The sequence below is a fragment of the Gobio gobio genome (genome assembly GCF_949357685.1).
Source record: "Gobio gobio genome assembly, chromosome: 3".
NCBI classification, from domain to species: Eukaryota; Metazoa; Chordata; class Actinopteri; order Cypriniformes; family Gobionidae; genus Gobio; species Gobio gobio.
This window is the reverse complement of record NC_137099.1, coordinates 51,757,760-51,775,393: the sequence shown is the minus strand read 5'-3', so window position 1 is coordinate 51,775,393 and position 17,634 is coordinate 51,757,760. Positions and strand designations below refer to the sequence as shown.

Sequence of the window (17,634 nt, the reverse complement as noted above, 5' to 3'; positions counted from 1 at the left end):
TTAACCAGAACAAAATTTTATTTTAATAATGTATTAGTAAAAGTTGAAATTAACACAAACTAAGATTAATAGAATTTTTTGTCATTGTTAGTCACTAATGTTAACAACTGGAGCCTTATTGTGAAGTGTTACACTAATATCTTTTGCATTTATTGATCAGAGTTGTCCAGTAACCCCTCGCTGACCTCCGTACTCATCCCTGCACATGCCCAGAACCAGGTGGAAAACTCCGCCCAGTCCGCCACGGCTGCAACAGGTAGGTTTTTTTTTTAACTTTTAGCCTCTCAAAAACCCCACGACTGTTCTCACATCCACTTTTTATAATCATCTCTAACTGTTCCAGGTGCCATCAGTGGTCCGAACGCCAACGCTGCCTCTGCCGCCCCTAATCCTTCAACTTGAACGCCATCCACCCGTCAATGGGCCAACGCTGCTGCTTATTAGCCACGCCCACTCCCGGGAATCAAGGGCGTGGCTAAAACGAAACGAAAAGCTCATGATATGACGGATGCGCCAACCAAACCTTCCCCCAGCCATCCTCTTTGTTTTTATTATTAGTGTTTTAATTTATTCGCTCTGAAGGACATAATGAGGGCTCAAAAACACGCCTCAGGACCGCCTGCGGTGATGTTTGAAAATTCTTCCTTTCTCTCTCTATATATATAAATATGTATTCACACACTACTACAAATGTGTTTTCACATGTCTACTTTGACATTTTAAAAGGGGAATCTGTATGCTGTAGTCACTGCTTCTTTTATAATCGTCTCGGCCCCTTCCTAGTCACCTATGGGTGGAGTCAAAGACTGACACAGACGGTGCAGGTGGTTTCTGATTGGCCCAATACGACCGAACCGGTTCAGCGCCGTGGACAGATTTCCAGGGTTTGTGTACATTCTGTAGACTACATGAAATATATGCTAATGACTTTTGCCTTTTCCCTCCGTATTGGGCGGATATGTTGTATGCTTAAGCTGTATGCTGCTGTGTACCACTTTTGAAGAAGTGACATTATCCATTCGTTTCCTGCTCGTCTTCCTCCTTCCTGTCGTACATTACTTCATTGAACACTCACATTATATCGGATCATTTTCTGTGAGCGAGAGTGTGTGTATGCGAGTGCATGTTGTGCGTCTATAAATACTGTATGCTGAGCTAAAAGAAAAAAGCACGAATCTGATAATCAGGACCTTAATGCTGAACACGTGAGCAGGTTTCTACACCGAAAGAAAGATGCCGTGGTTCTTGAAATCGTCTCGTCTGTGTCAATTGTGTTAGATTTTAGCGGGAATGAGTGGCTGAAAACAGTGTGAAACCGTGAACCATCTGGACTGCTCCTTCAGGGAATTGACACTAATGATGAGGCGGGAGAAAATGAAGATCTCTACAGTAGCTTTGCTTCCATTTCTTGTTGTTTTTCTTCCTCACGTCCTCTTTAGTGCCCCCTAGTGTTAGTGGAAGTGTACAACCGAGGCTGTTGTGTTCTGTTCCTCTAAATACGATGTGAATCCGCTCTGAGTCACGTCAGGCTGTTTATGTACCTCCCAAAAGTGCTGTTGAAAGAATATCCATATGTTCTGTTGCCCACTTAAAATGGTAGTTCACGCAAATATGAAAATCATCATTGTTTACTCACTCTCAAACGGAAGCCCTTTTCTGCCACATAAGAATCAAAATGAATCATAATTATGACACAAAAAATCGAAATGATGACAAGTCATAATTATGACAAAAGTCAAAATATGAGATGAAAAGTACAAATTCTAACTTAATGTTGAAATTGACATACAATATTAAATGTATAACATAGAAAGTCAGTTTTTGACTTTATCACAATTTTGATGTTATCTCATAATTGACTCTAGTATGTCATAAAAGGATTTTTTAAATCTTAAAATGATCATTTCGACTTAGTATGTCAATTTCCGACTTTTAAAAGTGGGAAAATAATCGTATAAATATGACTTGGTATGTAATAATTTCGATGATTCTGATTTACAAAAGCATGATTTCCTTGTTCTTATGTGGCAGAAACGGGCTTCCGTACTCTTATGCTGTTTCAAACCCAAATAAAATTCTTTTTTCCATTGGACCCAGAAGGAAATGTTACGTTCACACTGATCTTTTTCTATACAATGAAAGTGATAATAATCCATATGATTTGCACACAATATTCAAAGTCTTCTGAAGTCATACAGTTGTTTTATCTGAGGAAAGTTGTTAACCACTAATAATTCCTCAAGTAGTGCCACATATTCAGAAGTGTTATTTTCCCACTTTTGAGCTGTTTTGTCATTTTTGGAGCCTGATTGCCGTCCACTTTCATTGTACATGATTCAGCATCTCGCAAAAAGTATTATTATTTTGTTCCATGAACAAAAAATTACAGGTTTGGAACAATATGAAGCTGAGTAAATGATCATTTTAGTTTTTGGGTGAACTGTTCCTTTAACTGACCCTCCTGTAAGCTTTTGTTGTTCTTTTGAACTGATTTTTAATCGCCAACTATAAGAAAAATATGATATTATACAGTATGAAGGTGCTCCATTACTCTAATTATGTATTAAAACTATCACTGTATGCTTGGCAAAGGGGAACTGAATTGAATCTGCTGAGATCTTGTACAGGTCAGTTCACTATCATAGAAGGGATATGTTTTTCATTTTCTTTTTCCCTTTTTTATACTTTTAACTTAAAGTTACTGAAGGACTTTTTCTTAATCATCCTCTTATTGCAGGAATTTATTGTATGTTCTTATAATTGTGATGGTAACTCTCATACATTTACAGATTTTTTTAATGACTTCCATTTTTTATGATTATTAGATGAATGATACATGGGAATATAGTATCATGTATCTGCAGAATTAACTAATTATTTGCAATAATATATTTTTGATTTGTGTTTGGGGTCTTGTAAAATACTTTCAGCAGCACTTAAAGAGATTGATGTCATATGTAGCACTACGACCTTTTTAAATGTTCAGAAGCTTTATTGGGATATGTTTTATGTACATCCTTGCATATTTAGCCATTGCCGCTAGCAGTCACGTTACTTCAAGGATTTCCTTAGCATGTAAAGAAACATCTTTCTCTGTGACTCGTACTTGAGACGATTATGAGATGAAAGGGAAAAAGGAGAAATAACAAAAGTGAACTGTTTGTAGCCATAATCAACTCCTGAAGCATATTTATTTTGTTTGGATGTTTTGTTTTTTTTTTGTTCTGTTTTGTTGTGGGTTTTGGTTTGTTTTGTTACGGGTTCTGTTTGGTTCCGTTCCGTTTTGATTTGGGTTTTGTTTTTGTTCTGCTTTGTCTTTTTTTGTTGTTGTTGTTGGGGGTAACGCATTACAAGTAACTTGAGTTACATAATAATATTACTTTTTCCAAGTAACTAGTAAATTAACGCATTACTTTTCAAATTTACAACAAAATATCGGAGTTACTTTTTCAAATTAATTTGACTGCCAGCTCTCCTGCCCCCATGTTGAGAAAAATAAATGCAGAGGCGTTGTGTGTAAACATGAGGGTTATTGTAGTTCTAGACTAAATGTGAGCTTTTATTTATCTCACTTGCACAATAAAGATTCTGTACTCCTCAAAATGAATAAAATCTGTCAAATGCAAAACAGAATACTATGCAAACCTCCAATAATGAAATGTTAATTAAAACAACTATTTTATGCATAATCTACCTTTATATTTAATTTACCAATGGCTTGCTGCTGACCTTTGATGATGAAAATTACTAGATTTTTTGTTTTTATTGGTAAAACTTTTTTCTCCTGCATCCTATTCTTCCATTATCCAGAATGGCAGCACAGCAGAGCTGTGTCCTCTACTGTTCATGCGTGAATTTGCATTTTTACCTCAGCCTGGGGCTTATTATTTTAATTTTGGTATGAAGAGGTCTTTACCGTTGCACACAAATATAACTTTTTCGTTATAAAAACAAAACAAAAACAAGCCCAGCCCAGGTGAGAAAAAGTAACGCGAAAGTAACGTAACATTACTTTTCTTAAAAAGTAACTAAGTAACTCAATTAGTTACTTTTTAAGGGAGTAACGCAATATTGTAATGCATTACTTTTCAAAGTACCTTTCCCCAATACTGGTTATGGGGTTTGTTTGGTTCTGGGGTTTTTTTTCTCTTGTTCTGTTTTGTTTTGTCTTGTTTTGTTTGGTTCTGTTTTTGTTTTGCTTTGATTTGTCTTGTTTTGTTATGGGATTTGTTTGGTTCTGTTTTCTTTTCTTTTGGGTATTCTTTGTTCTTTTCTGTCTTGTTTTGTTATTGGTTTGGTTTTGTTTGGTTCTGTTTTGTTTCTCTTGTTCTGTTTTGTCTTTTGTTCTGTTTTGTTTTGGGTTTTGTTCTGATTTGTCTTGTTTTATTATAGATTTTGTTCCGTTTTATTTTATTTTTTTGTTCAGTTCTGTCTTGTTTTGTTATGGGTTCTCTTTTGTTTTGCCTCGTTTTGTTTTGTTTTGTTTTGTTCTGTTTTTTTGTTATTGTTCTGATTCATTTTGTTTTGTCTTGTTTTGATATAGTTTTTTTTTTCTGTTTTGTCTTGTTTTGCTATGGGTTTTTGTTCTGTTTTGTGTTTCGTTTTTTTCTGTTTTGTCTTGTTTTGTTATGGGTTTTTGGTTCTGTTTTGGGTTTCATTTTTTTCTGTTTTGTCTTGTTTTGCTATGGGTTTTTGTTGTTCTGTTTTGTTTTGGGTTCTGTTCTGCTTTTTGTTTTTGTGTTTCTTCTCCCGTGCCAGTATGCTGAACGTCTCTTCTTGTTCATACTGATGTGCATTCCGTCGCGTGTGTGTTCTGGTTCAGAGAAGTCACCTGATACTGTACTGCACTGAATAAAGTGTAGGTTACCCTCACTCCATCACACTGCTTCTTCTCTCTTTATTGCTAAATATCTTGTTTTTCTTTACTGAACACATTTTCCCTCTCAGGATAAGGTAATATCTGAACGATCAAATTTAGACTTAGTGAAAGCTTTCACTCAAGTTGTTCCAAACCTGTATGACTTAATTCCTTCTGAGGAACTCAAATAAGATATTATGAAAAACGCTGGTAAACAAACCCTTTTGGTGACCATTGACTTCCACTGTCTGAACAAAAAGAAAGTCATACAGCTTTGGAACAACGCATGGGTAAGTAAATGACAGAATTTTCCTTTTGGGGTAACTATCCCTTTAAAATTGTGATTTCAATACTAATTTTTGATAATATACCAATTCTTGAATCATCAGGTAAACAACAATGATACGTTTTTCCCTTAAACTATCTGATATATTGTTTGATTTAATGTATTCAGGATTTTCATTGCAGTTAACACCAACTTTAACAGTTAAAGCAACACAATAAAGTATTCATTTGTCAGCTCATTCTTTTGTTTGTTAGTTTATAACAACTTGTCAGTTATGTTTACCAAATTACAATATTAGCTACAAATGTTGCTGGACTGCCTCTGTATGACCTTGGCAGCATAAAAATGAATTACACCAGACTTTGAAGTCTTAGGTCATCATGTACCATCAAATAATGATGCCTTTGTGATGCTTAACAAATAATGAAAACTCTCACACTACTGCTGCACAAATGTAACAAATCCTTAGTAATTGTAACAATGTAAAAAAACAAGGTTCCTGGGTGTTCAGATCATGCATGCCACACCATTAAGCAATAAAAATGGCTGATTTTGCTAATATATTAAAAAGAAAATACACATTTCCATGCAAAACCTTAGCTAATGTATTTAATTACTTTTGATCAATTTAATTTAATTCATGAATTAGAAGTATTTATTCTATTGTTAACTTAGTTGATACTGGTTGTTCCTTGAGAATCTCCCTTATAGTTTTTAAGGTAACACTAGAATAATGGTCATTAGTTAAAATTAGTTAACATGAACTAATAATGAACTGCACTTATAAACCGTTTATTAATCTTTGTTAATGTTAATTTCAACATTTACTAATGCATTATTAAAATCTTGCTAACATTAGTTAATGCACTGTGAACAAACATGAACAAACCATGAACAGCTGGATTTATATTAACTAACGTTAACAAAGATGAACAAATAGTAACAAATGTACTGCTCATGGTTAGTTCATGTTAGTTAATACATTAACTAATGTTAACTAATGACCATTATTCTAAAGTGTTACCGTTTTTAAATATAATGATATATATATATATATATATATATGTACAACCCCAAATCAGAAAAAGTTGGGACAGTATGGAAAACGCAAAAAAAAAAAAAAAAGAAGTGATTTCTCAATTTACTTTGTCTTGTATTTCATTGCAGACAATATGAACACAAAATATTTCATGTTTTGTCTGGTCAACTTCATGTCATTTGTAAATATGCATCCTTTCCTGTCATTCAGACCTGCAACACATTTCAAAAAAAGTTGGGACAGGAGCAATTTAGGGCTAGTAATGAGGTAAAATTGTTAAATAATGATGTGATTTGAAACAGGTGATGTCAACAGGTGATTGTAATTATGATTTAGTACAAATCCAAGAAAGGTCTAATCCTTTAGGAGTAAAGATGGGCTGAGGATCGCCAGTTTGCCAACAAATACGTGAGAAAATTATTTAAATGTTTAAAAACAATGTTCCTCAAAGAAAGATAGGAAGAGATTTGGATATTTCACATTCAACAGTGCATAACATAATTAAATAAAAAAATTCAAGGAATCTGGAGGAATTTCAGTGCGTAAAGGACAAGGACCCAGCCTAAGCTGAACAACCATGATCTCCGATCCCTCAGGCGGCACTGCATCAAGAATCGTCATTCATCTATAAGCGATATCACCACATGGGCTCAGGACTACTTTGGCAAACCTTTGTCAAGTACCACAATACGTAGTTACATCCACAAATGCCAGTTAAAACTGTACTGTGCCAAAAGGAAGCCCTATGTTAACAGTGTCCAGAAGCGCCGTCGACTTCTCTGGGCTCGGAGGCATCTGGGATGGACCATCACACAGTGGAAACGTGTACAGTGGTCAGATGAATCAGTATTTCAGGTATTTTTTGGGAGGAATGGACGCCGTGTGCTCCGGACCAAAGAAGAAAAGGATCATCCAGACTGTTACCAGCAACAAGTCCAAAAGCCAGGGTCTGTCATGGTATGGGGTTGTGTCAGTGCCCTTGGCAAAGGTAACTTGCACTTCTGTGAAGGCACCATTAATGCTGAAAAGTACATAGAGATTTTGGAGCATAATATGCTGCCTTCAAGAAGACATCTTTTCCAGGGACGTCCATGCATATTTCAACAAGACAATGCAAAACCACATTCTGCACACATTACAAAGTCCTGGCTGCGGAGGAAGAGGGTACGGGTACTTGGCTGGCCTGCCTGCAGTCCCGACCTGTCTCCAATAGAGAATGTGTGGCACATTTTGAAGCGCAAAATGCGACAACGAAGACCCCGTACTGTTGCCCACCTTATGACTTGTTTGCAGGAAGAATGGGACAAAATTACACCTGAAACACTTCATCACTTGGTGTCTTCAGTCCCTAAACGTCTTTTAAGTGTTGTGAAAAGGAATGGCAACATTACAAAGTGGTAAATGCTTTACTGTACCAACTTTTTTTGAAATGTGTTGCAGGTCTGAATGACAGGAAAGGATGCATATTTACAAATGACATGAAGTTGACCAGACAAAACATGAAATATTTTGTGTTCATATTGTCTGCAATGAAATACAAGTCAAAGTAAATTTAGAAATCACTTCTTTTTTTTTTTCTGCGTTTTCCATACTGTCCCAACTTTTTCTGATTTGGGGTTGTATATTTACAGAGCAATTTCTTACCCATTTAACAATCCCAGTTGCAAAGATAAGAATGACGCACACTTCAGGATAGGAAAAACCTCCCACTTACTGTTTAAAAGTGTATCAGTCCGCTTGTGTCCATCTACAGAGTGAGAAACGTCCCTCAGCAGGCATACATTTAGGTGGTAAGACTGACATTTATCAGCTTATTGTGGAATTTCATATTAATTCTGTAATTATCTGTTACGTTTTGCTTCCAGATATACAGGTTTCAACGAGAAATGAAGCCGTTTTTTGCTGTTTGCATCCGAATAATTCTTACTCATGGTAAGCCTGTTTGATGGAAAGACTGTTCAGATGTCTTTCACAGATTTAGGTGCATACAAATACTGCTATCACAATGGAGGTTGTTCACATCTCAGTGTTGGGGGTCACGCATTTACAAGAAACGTGTTACATAATCAGATTAACGAGTAAAGTAATATATTACTTTTAAATGTACAACAAAGTACACTTAAATACACAAAATATAATAGTTACTTTTTCAAATAAGTAACACAAGTTACTTTGTTTTCCCATTTATTGCCATGTTCACTATGAGGCTGCTGGAGCTGTGTGGGAGCTGCTGGAATTTGATCTGGTTCAGCGGAGATGCATTTGTGCAGAAGGCTGCCCACTGGAACATTGGCGACTTCTAAGCTCATCTTCAGTGCTTCATGTGAGCTGTAGGCAGGGGTTGGCGGTAGAGATGGAGAGATGGGCAGGATGTTCTCAGCGACATCAGAACTTTCTTTGTGGTGCCTAAAACATATATTGCGCAACCTTTTTGGGACTAAATTGTGCTGTGTCCCTGAGTTCCAGTGGCGCTGCTCATTGCTGCTTGCGCATTGTAGACCCATCCGCACCAAGTGACAACACAAAATAATTAAATATGTCCTCATACGTTATATGAGGCCACTACTTCATGTCATCCTCCCACTCGTGAATACTTTGAGGGTGTGGCACTGACCTGCCATTTCGATTAAGCAGCGATTTTTGGAAATGTTCCCACGACATAGTTCCCTAATTTAGTTCAGATAACGTTAGTTAGCCCAGGGAAGCGAGGAAACGGAAGTGCCGCACAAAAACCGGAAGTTGGACCCATGTTTACTTCCGCGTTCGAAAATAAGGCGAATTGAATGACACTGTAATGACATCGACGTCTCCATGTTGAGACGAATAGGGAATAAGAGCAGTGGCGTTTTGTGGCCTCAGCTTAGTTCTATACTAAATGTGAGCATTTACTCATCTCACTCGACAAAAACAGGGCCCTATTTTAACGGTCTGAGCGAATGGCGCAGGTGCACTTAGGGCGGGTCTGAATCCACTTTTTTTTAGTTTAATGACGAAAAATCGGTCTGCACACCAGGCGCATGGTCCAAAAGGGTTGTCCCTATTCTCTTAATGAGTCATGGGTGTGTTTTGGGCATAGCATGCAATAAACCAATCAAAAGTCTCATCTCCCATTCCCTTTAAAAGCCATTTGCACTTACACCATGGCGGATTCACTTTTTACATGGCGGAATTTGCGAGCGGAAAGACCGAACGCTTTTCTCCAAAGAGGAATCCTTTTATTTTTAATATTTAAAAATGTTTGTGTGCTGCTGCGGGACCCTGTGTGTGTAATAAGCAGAGTGTATGTGTGTTGTGGACCCGCCTATAGGCGCATATTACTAACACACTCTTTAAATAACACAAAAATACTGCGCTATTGACTTTAGACCAGGTTTTTGTTGGTCAATGGTGCAGTCGTTTTCAGTTGCCTCAAAATAGCAGCGCGCCAACAATGCGCCGGAACACACCTCGTTTTCAGACCAGCAAAATGCCCATGGGCGAACAGATGGGGGCGCAAGTGCATTTGCTATTTAAACCATGTGTCGCTGGACGTGAAAATGATAACGGGCTGAAAAAACACTGGCGTCGTATTGCGCCGGGTGTGTGATAGGACCCTCAGTGTTCCTGTCTCTCCATAACTTTTTTGTGTTCAAGATTTACAAAAATTATATAATGAGAATGTACAACATGAATCCATTTTCCGAACCGTGTTTTTGTCTTACCCTATATCATTATGGTACACTTATAATAAGTGTTTATATTGGGACTATTTCAGAGCGGTCTGGTAGGAACCGCTGCGGAGGAGGAGCACAGTCCCTGCGTGACTCGCCATAGACATAAACAGAGAGAAGTAGCTCCGGCTGCAATGTTCTTCCGCAAGGCGCATGCAGTTCTGTTTATTAACCGCGCAAAACGTTACGGACTGCAGCTTTAAAGATGCTAAATTACACAAATATAGCTACTTTATGTATTTAATCTCACTTTTTTAACTAATGTCTTTGCTGCTCACCATCCAATTCAACCATGCCAATAAGCAAAAATGGGTCCTATACTTCAGCAATCCAACATCTGACGGTTCGTTTGAGCTGCGCCGTCTTCTGTACAGGCGTGAATTTGCATTTCCTTTAGCCTGAGGTTTAGGCTATTCATTTCACTTCTAGTGTGAAAGGGTCTTTACATGTTTTTCTTTTTTCATTATAAACAAACCGGCTAACCCAGCCCAGGTGAGTAAAAGTAACGCAAAAGTAATATAACATTACTTTTCATAATAACACAATTAGTTACTTTTTAGTGAGTACGCAATATTGTAACGCATTCAAAATAATTTTTGTCTTGCAATATGCAATGTAACATTTTTTCTTTTCTCAAAGCCTACTTGATATTCTTCTCCTTCTCTTTCTTTTCTGTCTCAGATCTTGCTCACTTTTCTTTCGGGGCAACGGCGTTGCGGTGTCACTTATGTGTTTCCAAAGGGCTTAGGGATCCGTGCACTCCTTCAGTGCAAAGATGTCTGCCACATATCACGAACTGTGGATACATCACACTGAGGCCTGATTTATTTGGTAAATTGATCCTCACAACATAATACGACAGAAGTTATTCAAATCCTGTAATGTTAATGTTAGTTAGTAAGGCTACATTAAACGTTCTTTCCGCAGGTCATCCTATTATCCGTTCCTGCATGAACTTGCAGGACCTCTGCACCTAATCATACACTGTAAAAAATCCAACTTATGTTTTGTGTGACAAATTCAGCTTTAAAAGTTTATTAAACTCACTGTAAAAAATCCAACTGATGTTTTGTATGACAAATTCAGCTTTTAAAGTTTATTCAACTATTTAACATGAAAAAAGTTTGTACAACTAATTGACCCTAAGTTGAGAAAACTCAAAAATGTTCTGCAGCTGGTTGCCCTAAACTTTTAAGTTTTCTCAACTTTTTTTTTTTTTTTTTACAGTGTATTCAGTTGCCTTTCTGTATAACCTCGGCGTGTGTTTGTATGAAATTGTAGGCTACTAACCACTAAATGGCTAAAAAAGAAAAGTCAAATGTAACAAATAATTAATAACTGCAACAAAATATAACAAACAGCAATGATTAACTAACTTTTTTTGCAGGCAACAATAAAAGCAGTCAAGCAGTCACATTGTGTGTCTTTCTATGAGGTACAATCGGTCACACAAAATGAACATAATTGAACAATAGCACTTTAATGCACTAATAATGAAAATGTGGGGCCATCTGAGGATTGAACATTGATATCAGATTATAAATGTTCTTTGATGATTCAATGGCATTTTGCTCAGGGTCACTAAATGGCAAACTGGAGTCAAATGTTTGTTAATAGGCACTATTAACATGTGATTGAGAAATGCAGCGACTCCGCTTTGAGACTGAGGGAGAAATCTAAGGTTAGGATGAGCACTTTTTTTGTTGCTCTATAAAAAGAAAGGGATAGTTACTTTTCTTTTCTGTGTTAAGAACTGAGCGACTGATATAACGTGTCAACCGAATAAGGAGTTCAAGCTTGACTATTGCTATTGTTCAACCAGTGTGTAATGCCTGTTTCCGATGGCGCCAACTACTGGTCAATAAACAAAGGACACGTGTAAGAGGATGGAGCTTTCCCGCACAACTGATGCACAACATGAAATAAAATAAAATTTAAAACAACTATAGGTTATCAACTTTTCCACAAAATAATCACATAGGTATATGTTAGTGTGTTAGGTTAGCTGTTATTCTTCAAATAGTTTTGGTAAGAACACTTATGTAAATGTGGCATGTTATTTTAATAAAAAACTAAATAAACTTTTTAGCTAAGGTTAATGATAACTTCATTGGACCAGCTGGTTTGGTATATCAATAACTGATGAAAAATTGTCTGTCTGACTGACTGACTGAATGGATGGATTGAGAGAATTTCCTGAATTTGAATTAAATTGGAATTGAGGTCGTAAACAAGATGCAGACAAATAACAATGAATTGAAATGCTAAGAAATTCATTATTACTATTAATTTTATTATTATTTTATTAAAAGCAAAGTTTGTCAAGACAAACTTTTCCTTGATTAAGAAAAAAAAAGTTTAGAATCTTGAAGTTTGAATGTTTAAAGACAGGAAGATTGATCATTTGTTTTTCATTTCAGTGTGTATAAAAATTGTGTTTAGTTTATATATATATATAAACTAATCACAATTTTTTATCTTGTAATCTTTTGCTCGTACACTTTTTCATGCAAAAGTATAGTTAATGTATTTAATTACTTTTGATACATTTCATTTAATTCATGAATTAGAAGTATATCTATTCCATTGTTAACTTTGTTGTTACTGGTTGTTCCCTGAGAATTTATTTTAGTTTTTATGCTATATATGTATATATATATATATATATATATATATATATATATATATATATATATATATATATATATATATATATATAAAATAATCACAAGTTTGTTTAACACTTACTGAAATACAAATGAAAGAGATACTGAAATACAAATGAAAGAGACACAGGCTATCTGTCTGCCTGTCTATACACATTCAAACTATAAACATTTTATATATAGCATAAAAACAAAAGGAAATTCTGTTTCCTCTGCATCTTTTGTGCTCGTTATCTCGATATAGATATATGTATATAAAGCCTGTCTTCATATCTCATTATTGTGCGAGAAATGAAAAGAAAAAAAGTTTTGATAGTTTAATATATATATATATATATATATATTAAACTATCAAAACTTTTTTTCTTTTCATTTCTCGCACAATAATGAGATATGATAATGATATATATATATATATATATATATATATATATATATATATATATATGTAACACTTTACAAAAAGGTTCGTTAGTTAACATTGAACTAATAATTAACTGCACTAATAAAGCATTTATTTATCTTTGTTAATGTTAATTTCAACATTTACTAATGCATTATTAAAATCTTGTTAACATTAGTAAATGCACTGTGAACTAACATCAAACCATGAACAGCTGGATTTTTTATTAACTAACATAAACAAAGATTAACTAATGCTGAACAGAGGTGTTGTTCGTGGTTAGTTCATGTTAACCAATGCATTAACTAATGTTAACTAATACAACCTTATTGTAAAGTGTTACCTATATATATATAGGCCTATACGGAAATTTAAATACGCATTTTAACGGACTCGAAGTAGGCTAAATAAATGTAGGCTAATCGAAAAAGAAACCAGAAAAATATGCTGTATCAGTGTCAGATATAGGCCTCTTACAACGATAATAATGACGTTCAGAAATCAGACGACAAAACAAAGGGATAAGGTTAAATTTAAGAAAGAATATTTTTATTTTAGACTAATAAATATTTGGTCTTTCAAGGCACTTCCAACATAAGGCCAATAAGTACTTCTCCTGACGGATAGCATCCGTGTCAGATGATCTTAAAAGAGTTACACAGCATCTATACCTGCTCTACAAGAGCACGCCAGTATATACAACAACACAACAACAACAACAACAACAACAACAACACACGGCAATATACATACAGCAGCTCCTTCCATTCATCGCGTGTGGCTTTAACGGGGAATCATGAGTTCAAACGGGACATGAGCAATTAAGCGGTTCCTCTGAAAAATAATTACATGTTGTTCGTTACTATTATTCAGCACTTAGTTGTGCAATTGACAAGAACAATCATGTAAATGTAACCAAAGCTATTATAGCAATTTTCCCTGTGATTCTGTGTAAACTTTGATATTTGCGCAAAGAAAGTCATTTCAGACTCGAGTGGAAGAAGCCGTCAGGTGAAAGTTTTGTTTTATGACAAATAATACATCCCATAGGACACGGGTCCGTTAAATAGTCCTGGCATCGGAACGGGCCGTGGGAAGGAGGCCGGAGGTCCATAGAGAGATGATGGAGATCCCAGAGGGAACGGCAGCGCGAACGGGGCCAGAAGCGGTTTGGAGGCGCATTTGAACTTTTCCAGCTCGGCCTCCTGGAGTCTCTTGGCCTTCGCCCTCCTGTTCTGGAACCAGATCTTGACCTGGGTCTCGGTGAGGCTGAGGGAGTTGGAGAACTCGGCCCGTTCGGCGATGGAGAGGTACTGCTTCTGTCTGAACTTGCGCTCGAGGGACAGCAGCTGGGAGGTGCTGAAGGGTGTGCGCGGCTTCCGGTTCGTCTTGTGCTTGCGTAAGGTGCACGGCGGTGGGCTCGGGAGACCTGGAGGAAACCGGGAACAAACGGTTATTTCTTTAGAAGTCAGGAACAAGTCGGGTATCGGTCTCCAAATGCCTTCCTCGTGCATGTTTTTTGTTGACTTTCCACCTTTGTTTCTTTCTTTCAAAATTCACTGAAATCTCTTTCTTTTGAATTTGGAACTGTTCTTTTTTTTGTTGTTGTTGTTTTTTTAAACACTTTATCATTATTGTTTAGCTGGCAAACAAATGGTACCTATTGAACGCATATATTATCTTAATTGCCATTTCACAATAACAATTAGTCTATAGCCTAATGTTTTAAAATGAGGCTATTTACTTTTACTAATTAACTTATTATTACAAATGTCTAATATTGAATAAATATTGTTGTTATAGTGGGCTGCTATTATTATTATTATTATGATTATAATCAATAGGGCCTGTATCTGTTGGTAGGCCTATAATGAGAAAGATTTGATGATTGAAATGTCTAAATACGGGTTATTTTTTTAATGTCTCTGTTTTTAAACATATCTTTCTTTCTTTCTTTCTTCAAACTTTATTCTTAAGCTGCCTTGTAAGAACTATTTGCTGTAAAATAGGCAACTTGGTTTTTGTTTAGTCATTTTTTTATTTAACGTTCAAAATGACTTTAGCCTATTTACATTAAATCATTAGGCTATTTGTAATAAAATGATTTGTTTTTAAACGATTATTATAGCCTAAATAATGTATAGGTAATTAAACGAATTGAAGCTGTCAATAATGAGAAAGGGGAAGGGAAAAATGTAATTCTAATGATCATTTATTTAGCCTATTATTAATTAAACGTCGAATTAAATTCTAAATATGCATCAAAATGTTACTAGGCTATATTTACACTGTTTTGAAAGAAAAATAATAGCCTAATAAACAAACGCAGCAACGACTGTACGGCTGAAATACTTACGAGGAGGAGATGTGAAAGACGAAGAGTTTGGCCAAGTGCTCTGTTCCTTATCGCTTAAATCTTCACTGTCATCGTTTAGGCTGTCCGAAACGCAAGTGTCCACCGAAACTTTGGATTTCTCTACAAAGTAAGTCCGTACTAAGTCCTGTCCCAATCCCAGTCTCTGCTGCTGGAGAGCCGGAGAACACGCGACCTGGCAGCTCGACTTGGCCATCAGGGATTCAACACTGAACGGGAGGTAAGTCTTCTTTACTTTATGTCCCGTGTCAGTGGTCATATCTTTCGGCTTTTGACTTTCCTCGCTGTCCGAGTCCGATTTTTCCTGAGCTGTCGCTTCAACGGGTCCCTTAGGAGAGCTCATCGTAAACCATCCGCCGCAAGTGGTTTCATACGCTACTGTTAAGTCCCAACAACTTCCAACAGGCTCTCTCGCGCTGCCTCAGCACAGTTATAATAGCTCGCAAACTGCGCTCCGCCAATCAGCGTGTGCGCTCGACCAGCTGACTCACAAAAACCTCGATTTGATTGGTCGGAATGTTCCCCTGGGGCACGCTCGGTCCAATCAAAACCAAACCCTCAGAAGTCATGTGGTCAAGTTGACACCAAGACATCAAGGGGATATTGAGAAAAATGAGTACTTAATCGCGGATGTCTTGCTGAGATGATGTATAGATGGCCTCGGGGCTCTTGACTCTTTGGAGCACAAAGTAGACCAATTTTAGCCCAATTAAACAGTGGGGAAGCTCTCAAAGTATCTGTATCCGACTGTTGAGAAGTCATTGAAAAGGCACAATGGAATTACTCCACACCAAAACTTTGGTCAAAAGGAATACACGGTAAACAAAAAAACAGGACTGTCCTGTTCGCAAAGTTACTCGGAAATATAGTAACCTAATTGTTGTTTTAAATAGAGTATCGGCAGGTGAAATAACACATGGCTAAATAATTAAATATAGTAGCTAACATAAAAAAAAGATGGGTTGTTTGGGTCAAATATGGACGAAGCCAACCGTTGGGTTTAAAATGTAATTTAAAAATTCAAACCCAACGGTCGGGTTTGTCCATATTTGACAACCCAGCATTTTTTCAGAGTAAAACGACGTGAATATGATATGCCTTCACCGTTTACATTTAGACTTTGTTGTTGTTGGGGATACAGTAAAAAGCAACTATAAAGTTTAATTAGGCTACGAGGATCATTAAAAGGCAAACATTTGCTGAAAAAGGGACATTTACCAAAGTGGCCGCCTATTTCTTAAAAAAAAAAAAAAACACCCAACAACAATTGTTTACTATAGGCTATACATTTAGTTATAGGCTAATGTCAGAAGTTTGTTTTATAAAGTTTATTCTTGAAAAAGCATATATAAAGTAGGCCTATATGGAAACTTTTCATGGTTGCTTTATTGAGAAAAGCTTTTGTCAAGGCAGAAATTGATTCGAAAGGGCTGTAAGTTACACAATACTTAGGCAATTTAAGGCATGTCACGGGCTTTTAAGGTTACAAAAGGCTCAGCTGAGAAGCGAGCGGAGTTTTCTTCTCTCTCATTTAGAGAGCCAGACGAGCTGCGTTTTGGAAGGCGCCAGGGACGGTGGGATCAAAAGAGAAGGTACCTCGAGGAGGAAAAGGCAACAGTTTAACTCCACTTAACCAATTGTCTTCAAAATATGTAGTCCTGAGCATAGCTGCAAGGCCAAACGGTGACGTCAAGAAAATGAACCAGTACTTTCCCAAACCGAAAAAAAAAAAAAAAAAAACTATTGGCAGAGTGAACAAACTCTTTAGTGTTCATAATAAGTTGGAGACTCACTCCTCTTTCCAAAACATAAGAACACGGACACCATGCGTAAACCTACCAGAATAACAAAAATATTATTATTATTATTATTATTATTATTATTATTATTATTATTATTATTATTGCGTAATATAGTAATCCCCGGGAGGTAAATTCAGTTCGCTTATTCCAACTAACTATTTTTATAGGGCATTCTTGGCGGCACCTTATTGCACCGATTTGGCAGACGATCTCATATTTGCTCTAATATTCTCTAAGAGCCAAAGGTTCTTCCTCTCACGAGTGATATATCTGTCATCAAACGCGCTGGTCTCCCTTAAAGTCCCTCTGCATTAAACTCCACCAATCTAAACGATAAATAATTTACATGATCACGGGAGATCCATTACTAGCACATTTTAATAGCTGTAATGACGATAGTTTATGTGAACCTGATTGAGTCGACTCTCTTTTGTAATTTAAAACTCGTTTGGAACGAACAGATGAGGACAGCTGAGATATTTGGACAAAACTGAAG

The 17,634-nt window shown here is 36.4% G+C and overlaps 2 protein-coding genes across 2 annotated transcripts in view; one reads left to right on the top strand and one right to left on the bottom strand.

Moving 5' to 3' along the window:
• Positions 1–402, top strand: part of gsk3bb (glycogen synthase kinase 3 beta-b) — a gene marked incomplete at its 3' end in the record, with an annotated part of 40,580 nt that extends 40,178 nt beyond the window's left edge. The window contains exons 10-11 of the mRNA XM_079811266.1: positions 161–256; positions 344–402. Of these exons, the coding sequence (XP_079667392.1) occupies positions 161–256; positions 344–402 (155 nt within the window). The remainder of the gene's footprint in view (positions 1–160; positions 257–343) is intronic.
• A 13,585-nt stretch (positions 403–13,987) lies between these two features.
• On the bottom strand, positions 13,988–15,679 carry msx1b (muscle segment homeobox 1b; the record flags this gene model as incomplete). The annotated part of the gene is made up of 2 exons (XM_079812055.1): positions 13,988–14,391; positions 15,319–15,679. The coding sequence occupies 2 exons, from the start codon at positions 15,677–15,679 to the stop codon at positions 13,988–13,990; spliced, it is 765 nt and encodes a 254-aa protein (XP_079668181.1).
• Between the last annotated feature and the right edge of the window lie 1,955 nt (positions 15,680–17,634).